The sequence below is a fragment of the Athene noctua genome, chromosome 1, assembly GCF_965140245.1.
Source record: "Athene noctua chromosome 1, bAthNoc1.hap1.1, whole genome shotgun sequence".
Lineage (NCBI taxonomy): Eukaryota > Metazoa > Chordata > Aves > Strigiformes > Strigidae > Athene > Athene noctua.
The window spans coordinates 173052172-173065858 of record NC_134037.1 but is presented as its reverse complement, the minus strand read 5'-3'; the positions used below and the strand labels follow the sequence as shown (position 1 = coordinate 173065858).

General features: G+C 34.3%; 1 protein-coding gene across 8 annotated transcripts in view; it reads right to left on the bottom strand.

The window, feature by feature from the left end:
• DMD (dystrophin) overlaps nucleotides 1-13687 on the bottom strand; it is a 1208865-nt gene that overhangs the window by 643566 nt on the left and 551612 nt on the right. For all 8 annotated transcript variants that reach the window (XM_074905425.1, XM_074905436.1, XM_074905445.1 and 5 more), the window contains one exon: nucleotides 4098-4270. In XM_074905425.1, the coding sequence (XP_074761526.1) occupies nucleotides 4098-4270 (173 nt within the window). The remainder of the gene's footprint in view (nucleotides 1-4097; nucleotides 4271-13687) is intronic.

Genomic DNA, 13687 nt, shown 5'->3' with positions numbered 1-13687 from the left:
TTTTTACATTATGCTTAATTTATTAATTAATTAATTTATTACTTTTACATTGTGAGCGATTATCAGTTGCTATAGAAATACCTTATTGTTGGTCTATTCTGGAAAAGTTTGTTACACTTTATTGATTCAGTGACTTCTGGCACTGTTAGAAAGGAATTCTTTTAGGGAGTATGTGTTGTTCACAGAAGCAAGACTGAGGCATAAATATCCTGGGAAAACCATATTCTGACAAGAGAAACAAGGTCTTCCACAAGTGGTAGGTTGATAAGATAAATAGCTATATATGATAGTTATTTTAAAATAACTTTTCTATTATCTACTGAATAATATTTAATTTTTTTCCAAATATTATGTGTTCTCATTGAAGATATAAAGAGACCTGGTGTTAGTGTCACTTCCTAAATAGTCATGATAAATATAAAAAAACAGTATCGCAGGCTGCTGCAAAGAAGGGAGACATGTTAAATTCTGGTACAAGGACAGGAAAAGCTATGGCATCTGAATGGTTATTCTTACTGGCACTGTAACATAAGTCTACTAAATTCAGATTGTGTTATTTTAAGGTGACTATTGGAAAATAAAACATAGAAATTTAGTATCATAAGAGCAAAGGTTGAAGTTGTAAATGAAATAATAAGTTTCTCCTTAGCTCACAAAAGACAAATCATGACACTGCTGCTGTTTCCTGGATTTTGCTGTGCACTAGAAAAACTAAAGCCAAAGAAACAAATTCCATTTGGTATAAGATGGTGTCACCCCCATGTATCTGTTGTAAACACAATCAATTATGTTGTTCTGAAATTATTTTTTACCAAAAAGAAACTCACTCATATCAAAGAATCATGCTATATCTGGGTTTACTTAAAAAAATTAGTCAGCTGAAGACTAGTGTTTCAATGAGTTTGTGAAAAGAGTAAAAATTTGCAATCATCCTAGCTTTCTAATACATCTGAAAGAGTACACTAGGATGATACAGCATTTTTGCTTATACTTTTTCATTGAAATATTGTCAGTTATCTTACAGCCAGTACAATATGAACACTTACTCAAATACAGGAAACATGCTAAAGCGACAGTGTGAAACAAGGTTTTCAAATACTATAGAACTGGGCTTGTAAAACTATTTGAGTATTTATCATCATAATGAATTTCTGTCAAACTGGCCTGTGCTCTGCTGTAAAACAAACTGAAAATCTATGTTGATTTCTAATTAAAAGGAACGGACTCTAAAGTTAATTACAAAATATCTAGATATGAATCAGGACTTCCAGGAAATCTATTTCACCGAAAGTATTCCACATGAATGTTTTTATTGATTTCTATAAGATTTAGAGTAGTTACTCTGCTAGTAACTACAGCGGTAGGGAAAGTTATTTTGTGCTTACATCCATCATGGTGATAGCTGACTTTGCATTTACTTACAGAAAAATTTCCATGTTATTGGAAGCCTTGATTTCCTAAAGCCAATAGCCAATATTCAGAATGAGCACAGTATAGTATATTTGTTTCTGTAACCTTTCAAACATGGAATACTCACATTCACTTTGACACGTTCCCTTCAAACCAGGACAGAGCTCCAGTAATAATTCCAAAACTGTCCTAAACCATTTTCATCAATAGCATATCTCATAAACACAATTTCATCCATGTCTCAAGGGCAGATTTACACTGATACTTTCACCCCTTACAGAAACTGCTAGAAGCAAAATACTAAAGGCCGTATTGTCTTCCTTCACCTACTCCCTAGCATTCCTGTGCAGTTCAAATGCACCTCACGAAACTGCAGAAGCTATAGGGATCATCTGAGAGTTCAAAGGAAACCACTGAAACAGTGACACAGTAAGACTGACACCACAAACAAAAGATTTAAAAGAAAATAAAGGCATGCAATTCCAGACAGCAGTCAAGCTTATCATCACCTTGAATTGCTGTCCATCCTACTAAAAGAGGATGACTCCCCCAGGCAAACGCCAGTTGGAGAGTAATCATACTTCATACTTCTCTAGTATATCTCTATCTGATGACCTCAAAACACCTGATGACCTCAAAATACTTGAAATTCATTCATTTCACCTCAGAATACTTTCTGCTCCTGGCTAAATAAGGACTAAACAAGGGATAACTGAGTAGCAGTGATGGTGGTTCAAGCTATCAGCTATCAGTAAATTGGTCTCCTTGATATGCACCAGCGGTAGGAAATGCATATTGGGAGTTTCCAAAGGTTTCTCAGAGCTTGGTCTACCACACCAGTAAGAATCTGGGTAAATCCAGTCTCTGGGAAAAGGGCAACAACAAATATCCCCAGTTTTTTTTCATCTTCGTGAGCAGCTTGGCTCCAGTCTCCGCTTCTAACTTACACTTAATTTTTGTACATGGTATTATAACAAACAGAAGAATCTTTCTTACCACACCAGAGTCAGTCTTACTATTTTTTTAAAAAAAGTACTGTGCATGGGAGGATCTGGAAACTTTATCAGTTTATAAATCTGTCTCAGTTTCTTATACTTCAATTGTTGAGACAAAGTAGAGATGATACAAATATTACTGAATTATACTTTCAATTATGATTCTCTCTATTATTTTTTAAAAACTTTAAATCTCTTTCTCTCCAGCAACCTAAAATCAAAGCTAGTGGCTGGCTGACAGTGGAAATAATATGTCTGTACAAATCTGCAAAGAGACAGCTGTTGACCAATCTTTCTAAACAATGAAAACAGAAAAGTACAAAGATTTAGATTGTAGGACAAAATCAGTGCAGCTTAAACCCACAGGAAGTTTGCTGTGGTTTGGTTGTTTTGTTTTTTTTTTTTTTTTTTTTTTTCTAGTCACTGCTTACGTACTTAGATTCGTATCTCTTCCTACTATACAACACAATTATTTGGACATTAGGTTTTTGCAGAACAATAGAACAATTATAATGGTTTTAAGAACAGTTTCTGAGATAAGGGATATTTCTAAACATGTGTAGTGTAAAAAGTTATATTCTAGCAAATGTCAATCTATTGTCTTTTGGGGTAGCATATCAAATGAAACTTTTAATGTCAAGTTTTCAGCATTGTCTGAAGAGACAATTTGTTAAATTTCCTATGAATGGACAATTTCAATGAATGGAACTAGTCATAATGATTTTCATTGTCAGATTAATCATTTACATTCTCAGAAAAATTGTCAAGGACTTTTCAATAAATGCTTCAAACTATGACTTTTTATTTAAGGCCAACTTATTTGTTAACTCTTAATCATACTGAAAAAAGTATATACCATAAATCACAGAGATTTCTGTATCACTGCCAGTAACATCTGATATATGATCTAATTAAAAATATTAAAAGAGGATGTATAAACCTAGGTAATTCATTGCTCAATGCCAAAAATTTTAAACATCAGATATCTACTAGAGAGTATAAATAAATGACTGGATTGCTAGTCTCTGTTTTGTTACTAACACAAGCCATGACTGAATTAACAAAATACATTTGGCTATATTTTGTATCATAGTACAATTCCAGGATTACAGACACCAGAAATAATACACAAGAAGAAAAATAAGTATTATATGATATTGTAGGAGATCACAGCTTGCTTTATGATCATTTTAATGCCTTTCTATACTTCTCTTGGTTGTCCTGCATTGCTGCATAACATACAGAGTTGTAAAAAGATGACAACGGATTTAGAGCTGCTAACATTTCTAGCTGTGCTCCTTAGACATTAAGTGAGAACTGCTCCTCAAACTAGTAAATCCTCTGCAATTGAAAGTGATTTTACTCTGATGCATCCATCACAGATTCAAATTTTTAAATCAGTAATACAGGTACAAAACAGATGAGTAGATGACTAATACTCTATCAGGGTAAAGGTATTATATGTAATTTATAATGCAATAGGAATATGTATGCAATATCATGCCAGATTTTGGTCCAATGCAAGTGACAGTTGGTCAAAATATTATCAATTTTCCAAAAATGTTCATAAATTAAATTATAATTCCCTATAAACATTCTATGCTTAGAAAAGAAGACTAAGAAACAATCACCAACAGTAGGTCAAATACCAATGGATGTCATCAGAAATAGCAATTTTTAAAAGTCACTTACGCCTGTCGGTCCCTGTATATCTTGTTAACTTTCTCCCATTGAAAATTAAGCTGAGTCAGCTTTTCTTGTATATTTGCTGCTTCCCTTGGTGTAGCATTTTGCAAAGCCGGTATCTTCTTCTTGTGAACAATGTCTACACGACCCAACAGTCTCTCCAGATTATCTTTAATGCTCTGTAATATCAAGATTTTAGAAAAGAAAAGCAAAACATTGTATTTATAAATAAAATAAAATTCATAAGTAAAAGAAAGTGAGGGAAAATGCTAATTAAACAATAGCTAATTAAACAATAGCTTTGACAATAATAACAGTTTTGCAATAACCAGGTAACAATCCATCCTTTGTTAAAGACTTAATAAACTATATCTGAGAAAGGTGATGTCTGGAGGGGAAGGAAAGTGCTATTGAATTAACTCACTCATTATTTCCTCTATGACAAGGTTACATCTGTTTTAACCCCATTTCTTCTTAAGAAAGCAGAACAAAGTCCCATTTTACAGACTCATGTTAAAGTGTTCTTTATTTTGCTTTTTATGTTTCTCTTTTATACTTGTTTATGCAGATATTAAACAGATATGAAGTACAGCATGAAAAAAAAAAAAGTTTATCAGGTATCAATGGTTTTGGCTTTTGCTGGATATTCACAACCCAATATTTACCATTCTTCAAATATTCAGTTCTTTGTTGTTTCAGAGAAAGACAAAATACTTCATAGTACACCTACGGAACTGCACAATGCCATGTGTTGGAAGACCAAAAGAGAGAAAAACTGAATTTACTCTGGATCTTTAACATCTCTAAAATGTTTAAAAGAGCATTTAAAACTCCATACATTGTCAATGACCATTAATTATCCATTTATCAATCCATTCAGTTCCATGACAGAATTATACAGGTTATCCTTTTGCTCTATAAAGCAATACATAAATATGCTCTTTATTTGAACTAGGTAGCGCTCAACAGCTCTCTTTCTACTAAACCCTGTAGGATCATTTGAATGACTGAATTTGTTAGAAAACCCACTGTTGAAGAAACATATTGTTATAAACTGTGTACTGATTTAAAGAAAAAAGCATTAAATATAACACAAATTAATTAGCTGAGACTTCCTCCTTGCGAATCAAGACCCATGTAATGAAATCCTCAAGCAGAGGGAATTCCTGTCACATTCCTCAAGCAGAGGGAATTCCTGTCACATTTCAGTCTACCACCCAAACAGGCATAATGTGGTACTTTTGTGATTTCCTTATTCTTTATCAGAAAGATGACACAAATATTTTTTTTTAATCAACCAAAACCCATGATCTACATAAGCTTACCTTTCACCCCCACGTTCTGAGTATCGAAAACAGAGAAATAAATGCAGGTTTTGGAGGGACAACATGCCTTTTATGCAACTAATTTATACAGGTGTAATTTCTTTACAGTCCTGGTAACATACATCATATGTAACGTTACCAAGAGGAAACACAAGCAAACCAAATGTTTCTGAAATGCATTTAATAATTAATTCTTTAAATTTTCATTTGTATTTCTTGTAGGTGGCCCTTTCCAGCCTCAGTGCAACAAGACACATGATATTTGTACTATTTCAGGATTTTATTTTTCTGTCTGTGGTATTTGTGTTTGGAAGGAAATTGCTCTCTCTTCCAGACCAGTCAAGACATCAGCATAAAGCAAGAACATGTCATAATTGCTGACTTCCTTCAGTCAAACAAAAATTCCTTCCTCAGTGAAATGAAGTCCATTCTGTTGAAAAGCTATGAGCATGGTTCCTTATGATGGTGAACTTCACACTATACATACTGTTGCCTGAATAAAATGCAGCCAGGCATGAAAGAATTCAAATGTTTTGGAATGATGACTGCATCAATTTGGTTTGGTTTTAGTCTAAAGTTAGACTTTCTTTCCCTAATGTTTTTAGTTAAGATTTTCTCCTGTTCTCTAATGAAAGGTTAACGACTTTTGAGATTTTGTGCATTCAAACCAATTTGGATGATGCAAAGTTCACAAAAATTTGTAACAAACCAGACAAAGGATCCAATATACCAGTGAGACACTAAATGCCTCAGATCATTTTTGAGACAGGTATACTCAAATACCATTGTAAAAATAAATGTCTCCCTACTCCATCCAGTGTCATAATATTTAGCCATTTTTTACCATTCCTGCTTTTTAATGAATTCTTAATACAGGTAGGCACACATCTCACTGAAACTGCTGCATAGAGAAAGGAATAGTCTCTGGATAAAAAGCTACAGCTATATTTAGCTTTTACTATAGAACCATGGAATAATTTTGGGTGTTAAGAACCTTTAAAGGTTATTTAGTCCAACCCCACTGCAATGAGCAGGGACATATTCACCTAGATAATGTTGCTCAGAGCCCCATAACCTAACCTTGAATGTTTCCAGGGATGGGTTGGAAGGTACCTTCAAAGACCATCCAGACTAATCCCTTGTTATGTGGAGAGACATCTTTCACTAGGTCAGGTTGCTCAAAGTCTCATGCAGCCTCAACTAGAACACTTTCAATGATGGGACATCCACAACTTCTGTGGGCAACCTTTCTCCAACCATTTCTTCAAACTCCCTAGATTTCAAATACCACTATCTATCTATATAGAACCACTATATTTTATATATATATATATACACACATACACACTGTGTTTCTGTCCCTTACTACTTCTGAAATACATAAATCTCAGAATGAATACTGAGAACTTGTAGCTGAGAAGTTCTCTAGACCAACTGACCAATGACTCTTAGTCTCATTTAACACAAAAACATTCTTCAGTTGCTGCACACAACTCTGAAGCAACTTTGTTACAGAAATAAGGGAGAATGCTGATTTGACAGTTATGAGAAGTACAAATTGCAATTTAGTTTGTAAGAAACAAACTTTCTCACTACCAGCACTTCTGAAAAGAGGAATGGATCAAAGGACATTGTGTTATTTTGCAGTAAGCAGAAAAACAATGAGTGGTAAAAAGCCAAACAAACAAACAAACAAATTTCAAATTGCCCGCTAACACTCTGTCACAGTCTGGTTAAATCCTGTAGCTAGAATCTGATGGTTCTCTTTCACCATGCATTAAAAAATTTCAGATTTCCCTTTCCTTAATTTGTGAAGAGCAGGTATCAAATTTGAAATAATACAGAACAGATTTTGGAGGTGATAATATACCAGAAATAAAAGAAAAAAGACCATTAGCATGAGTGGATTCTTCCCCAATCTGTTGCCATTGTTGTCAGGGCAAATGAATCCATCCAAAGAGTCCCTCAGCTATTCTCTCACATGGATTCAGATAGATATGGGAAGTCAGCTATTTAACAGTTTAAATGTAGTTTAAAGGGTAGCTTTACTTATGAAAACTTCACATCAAGATGTTACCTTTCATCTTTAAGGCTAACTAGTATTACTGAACAGAAGATGAGAGGGTATATTAATTTCTAATCGTTCTTTGTCAGAAATAATGACACCCTGAACTTTATATCCTGGATATAATACTAAATTAAAAAATTAAAAATCGCACCTCCAGTTCAGTTTGTTAAATTTTTTGGAGTTTGTGGTCAATTTCTGGATGGAATTTACTTTTTAAATATTCTACAAATTTTAATTAATATTTGTATTAATTATTTTAATTTTAAATATTCTACAATTCTTGAGCTAAGTCAATCATAAAATGAATAGTGTTATGCTTAGGATTAAGCCAAATGCACAAAGGCAATCAAATTGTAAAGAAGAGAGAGTGGCTTGAGGAATCTGCTACCTCACTTATTATTCCAACAAATAATATTTGGGAAAATTTTAAAACTCTAAACTTCTTAACTGACATGCTTTTTGCACAAAGTAAATAATGTAAGAAACAGAAATGGACTTTGAATTTGCATAGCTATATTATTCAGTAAAATACATTGTAGAGTTATGTAAGAGAAAGGATATTTTAAATCTGAAAATTATTACATGCTCAGAGAGGCTAGAAAATATTGATTGTAACCTTAATATGGTAAGGAAGATATGGAAAAAACTTCAAGTACTATGTGGGAAGTAATAAATAAGCCATTGATTTTTTTTTTAATAAGACATAAATTACCAATAAATCAAAATCGAAGGTTTATAGTGACAGCAGATTTTTCTATAGTATTACTATTACCAAAGCAATAAAATTCTAGAAAATTTGAATTATTTTATTTTTATTTGGATTCGTTGTCTTTAGTCATGTGATCTGATAGACTATGTTCTGAATATAACATGATAATCAGACAGTAAGATATTTATTTCTTACTATTAAGTATCTAGAAATATTATTTCTCTGTCACAGGAATTTAAGTCGTGGACCAAGAAATCTATTTCATGTTATACACCTTTGTGTTTATGTATGTTATCCAGCTAGCAAAAAAATGTTGCTCTAAATATATATTTGGAAAAAAGGCAGAAGTTTAGAATTCCACATACTCAAAATGTGGAAAAGACAAAAATTTAAAAGTTTTGCATGTCAGTATTCACATTTCCTGTCCTTTCATTCCCCTTTACTTCCTAACTCAGAAACCATTCCCTGGAGCAATCACCAGGAAAAAAGTCTGATCCCTATAATCCCAAGTGGATCATCCTGATGTTCTGAGACTATTTTGTATATGTATAATTTGGTCACTACTAGAAGGTACAGGAGAACCGAGTTAGCTGCAGGGAGAAAATCTTTAATTTTCAATCTGAAGACAATGATCTGACAGAAGGGGTGTCGAAATTGGCCATTAATTTCACAGGGACCACAAAAACCATAAAACTGGTACAAAATTTACACTGTGTCAAATTCCACATCCCTGGGAAACGACACTTTAAAAAAGTGTATCTCTTGATGGGTTTTGGTTAATTTTGGAAAACAATGTTTGCTTTTTTTTCTCATTATGTATGCTTCCTAGAATGGAATAAACAAGTTTCTTGAAATGTATGCAAATGAAACAAAAGAAATGTAAAGAAGACGTTCAGCAAAGGAAATTTCAGCCCTGTTGATTCAAATATACCACAGTTTTAAACGTTTGTGTTTTCATATATGGAGTATCACACAGCTTCTGTAACAATACAGAATGAAAAATAGATACCAAGTAATCCAAAATCTATTTTCTTTCATAAACAATGAGTCATTCAATTATAAACAACTATCCTCTTGTGTCAGTATTACTAAAAGAAATTTTGTTGAATGACTTCCTTCAGGTATTCTAACCTCTCCAAAAATCTAATCAATTTAGTCTCTTCACATGCAGGTCTTGTTTACATAATTCTGACGTTTATTTCGCCCTTATCTGCATATTTTCTAATTATATTATATACTTACAAAATATTTTCTTTTTTTTAATTCAATATAATATGGTCAGCAAAGCTGCACTACCTACTGAGAGTGTTCTATTCTGAATATAATTTCTTAACTCTTACTACAGAACAACAGCCACTTTCTGTATAAAAATGAACACTGAGAAAATATTTTGAAGGTGTAATTCAGTCCACAATGGACTGAATTATCCAAGACTTTTAAGTGTCTCGTGTAACTGAACTTATTCCTTTCATTATGCCTTGTATTTTACCTGTCTGCCACCATTTTCCTGCTCTGCTTCATTGTTTAGCACTGCTTATTTTTTATTTTTTAATCCCTTTTTTTCTGGTATTATTCAAACTAAATTGTAATTTTCAATTTCTTCCAATTTACTGCACACTCTATCCAAACATTTAATAACTGAATCGAATAATACTAGTTTTCATGCAGATTTTAAGTGTTACCCTACTAGTAACCTTCTTCCATGTATAAAATTTGGTATACAGTAAAGTTGCTGCAGATATGTGTGTAGATACTAGGCAGAAGCTTTTAGTCTTAGAAAGCTATCATAAACTGGGCAGACTTCATGGACAGTTTGAACTAACTGAAGTTCTTCCAAGTCCATGAGTAGGGAGGCCTTCTCTCTCTTCTCACTTTGTTTGAGTTCCATGTTCTATTACATGTCTTCTGTGTATGTTGACTTGAATTCTAACTCTGCAACTCCTCATTTTTCTTAATAATTTTTTTAAGTCTCCATGTAAACTATACTTACCAATTCCTCTTCATTTTGCATTTATGATTTCTTATGATTCTACTAATGAATTATTTTTTTTACACATCACTCACACCATCTGATGTCTAGATAATATTTTAGAATTCTATTGTAATGGATTTAAAATCATTACTTTAGAACCATGGGTATAGCAGGGTGTACTAGTATATTATTAATAGTATTAATATGAAGTGACAGGGAGATAATTATCCAAATAATTTTCTCCTCCAAATTACTTGAGAAATATTTTTAAAATAACAAGCACTTAAGACAAAATCTGAACGCCTCTTTAAGTGAAAAAATGTGTTTGTCATTTTATAACCAATTAAAGTTATTACACTATATTTACTATTTTGTAAAGTATAAGAATCAAAATCCTTTTGAAATGTGACAGCAATGCTCTGAAATAATCTCATACAAAAACCCCACAGAAAACAAAAGAAAAAAAATATTCTGGGTTCTTAAAGCTTTAGGGCTGCAAATACTATATGTTATTTTTGCCAAAAAAAAAAAAAAAAAAAAAAAAGAAGTAACCTTCCATAAAGCCCCTTATGACTAGTAATTTGAATCCACAGGTCCTGAGAAAGATGACCTACATTTAGCAGACTAAAGGAAATACTTATAACTAAAAAGAAAATGGGAAAATGGCAGATGTCATGTCTCTGGGATGATTCACAATAAAGAACATGTTTCTTCCCTTGTCAACAATCTATTACCTACAGTGAAAGCTGGCTGGGTCTGTGTCATTGCTCAAAAAACTTCATTTGACCTTCCCAGCATAACGTCTCACATTCAGTGTTCCTTACTCAGGTCTACTTAACTCTTGGTTTTATATGCTCAGGCCATGGATAATTAAGGTATTCAGTGCTAGTAATCCGAATATAAGAAATATCAAGAGCTAAAAAATAAAATGCTTCCAAATCTTCCAAGATTATATCCCTGGAACATAAAGGAGTCAACATCTTCACAAAACCTCACACATGACTAAAACTTTGCACATTTAAGGAACAGGAAAAAATGTAATAGAAATGTTAAAAGCCAGGACACACTTAAGCAATCAAGTTAAGTAGCCTTCTTTTCAGCAGGTCTGAATATCATCTCATCTTATCCACCCAAGAAGCCACTTAATGTGTTTGACATGTTTAGGTAATCAAATGAATAGTAATATATGTGCCTACATATATTGATATTGTATGTGGGCTTTCTTTAACTAACTTGATAAATTTTCTAAATATTAAAAAATAGATTAAATACATTTATGCACTTCAGAATTGGTAAGTGGCACCTCCCTAAGTGTTTAGAATTAGTTGTCTATGAACAGGCATGGGAGTTGACTCCTAGAAATCCATAGGTGCAGATGTTATCCACCTGAGGCTGTTAAGAGAGCTGCTTCATGTCGTTGTGAGGCTGCTCTGCACAATCTTTGAGAAGTCATGGAGATTGGGGGACATCCCAGAAGACTGGAAGAAGGCTAATGTCACCCCCATCTACAAGAACTGCTCAAAGGAAGATCCAGAAAATTATAGGCCCATCAGTCTTACTTCAGTCCCTGGGAAAGTTATGGAATGAGTCCTCCCAGGGACTACCACAAGTCGAATGAAGTATGCGACTGGGAGAAGCCAACACAGATTCACCAAGGGCAAATCATGCTTGACAAACCTGATCACCTTCTATGACCAAGTAACCTGCTCAGTTGATGTGGGACGACCAGTGGATGTTTTCTAACAGGATTTCTCCAAGGCTTTTGTTACAGTTCACCACAGCCTCCTCCTAGAGAAACTGATGTGTTATGGTTTAGACAAGTGCTCTGTGCAGTGGGTGGCAGACAGGCCACACCCAGAGGGTTGTGGTAAATAGCATTATTCAAACTGGCAATTTGTCACAAGTGGGGTCCCTCAGGGGTTGATATTTGGCCCAACACTGTTTAATATCTTCATAAGTGATCTGGGTGATGGAATCAAGTGTACCCTGATGAAGTTTGCTGATGATACCAGAAGTGAGCGTCACCCTGCAGGAAGACCTGGATAGGTTGGAAGAGTGGGCTAACAAGAACCTTATGAAGTGCAGCAAAGACATATGTAAGGTCTTACACCTGGGAAAACATAATCCAGGAGTGCAGCACAGGCTGGGATCTACTTGGCTGGAAAGCAGCTCTGTGGAAAGGGACAGCAGCAAAGAAAGCCAACAGGGTTCTGTGTTGCATCCACAAGGGCATCACCAGCAGAGATCAAGAAGTCATTATCCCGCTCAACTCAGCGCTTGTCAGGCCACACCTGGAATACTGTGTTCAGCTTTGGTCCCCACTGTGCAAAAAAGTTGTGGACAGGCTGGAGAGGGTCCAGAGGAGGGACACAAAAATGTTCAAGTGACTGGAATAAGGAAAGACTGAGAGAATTAGATTTGTCCAGCCTTGAGAAGAGAAGACTTAGGGGAGACCTTATCACCATGTTCCAGTATTTAAAGGATGGTTATAAAGAAGGTGAAGACTCCCTTTTTACAAGGAGTCACATAGAAAAGATGATGGGTAATGGGTACAAGTTACTCCTGGGGAGATTCCAACTGGACACAAGGACAACTTTTCACAATGAGAACGATCAATTGCTGGAATAATCTCCCCAGAGAAGTGGTGGATTCCTCAGCATTGGACACTTTCAAGATTCAGCTGGACAGAGTGCTGGGCCATCTTGTCTAGAACGTGCTTTTGCCAAGAAAGGTTGGACCAGATGATCCTTAAGGTCACTTCCAGTATGGTGTTCTGAGATTCTATGATATAATTTCTGATTTTTATGTCAGATTTTTGCATTTATTTAGAGAACAGCTGTTACAGACAAGAAAGATAATACAGCTGACCTTCTATAAATGAATTCACAACTGGATGGCCAAGAAAAAAAGAAAATAGATCATGTACATAAGTGTATGCACAAACTCATGTATCTCACACACATTCCCCATCTCTCTCTCATGTTGAAGAAAATAGCTTCAAGCAGTTAGTTATCAACAATGCCTTGGGTTATTTTGTAACATGGTTAACAGAAGAGCACAAAGCTTTAATTTTTAAGAAAAAAGGATAACAGAAAATCATTAGCAGCTGAAGTGACAGTAGCCTTTGGGGAATGATCCATCTCATTGCTCTTGAAAAGAGAAATCTGAGTGTTAGAGATTTGAACACCAGTTCATTTTCACTACCTGGAATTTGTCTCTATCTGCCAGAGAAAGAAAACTTTCTGTAAAAATTAATTTCCTTGGCTATTTGTGTACAAATCAGCCACCAAGCACTATGTTACTGACAGATCTATATGGAGAGTGCATTTGATTACACTCAGTTCTAAGTTATGGTTAATTGGGTTTTACTGAACTGCAGCAGAAAACTACTCTGAATAACACGTTAGGTGATGTGTCTTGATAAGAATCGCTTAATACACACCAAATATGTATTCCAATGTGCAAAATTAAAAATACACTTTTGGCAATCCAACGTTTGTGTAATGATGCTTTATAATTACA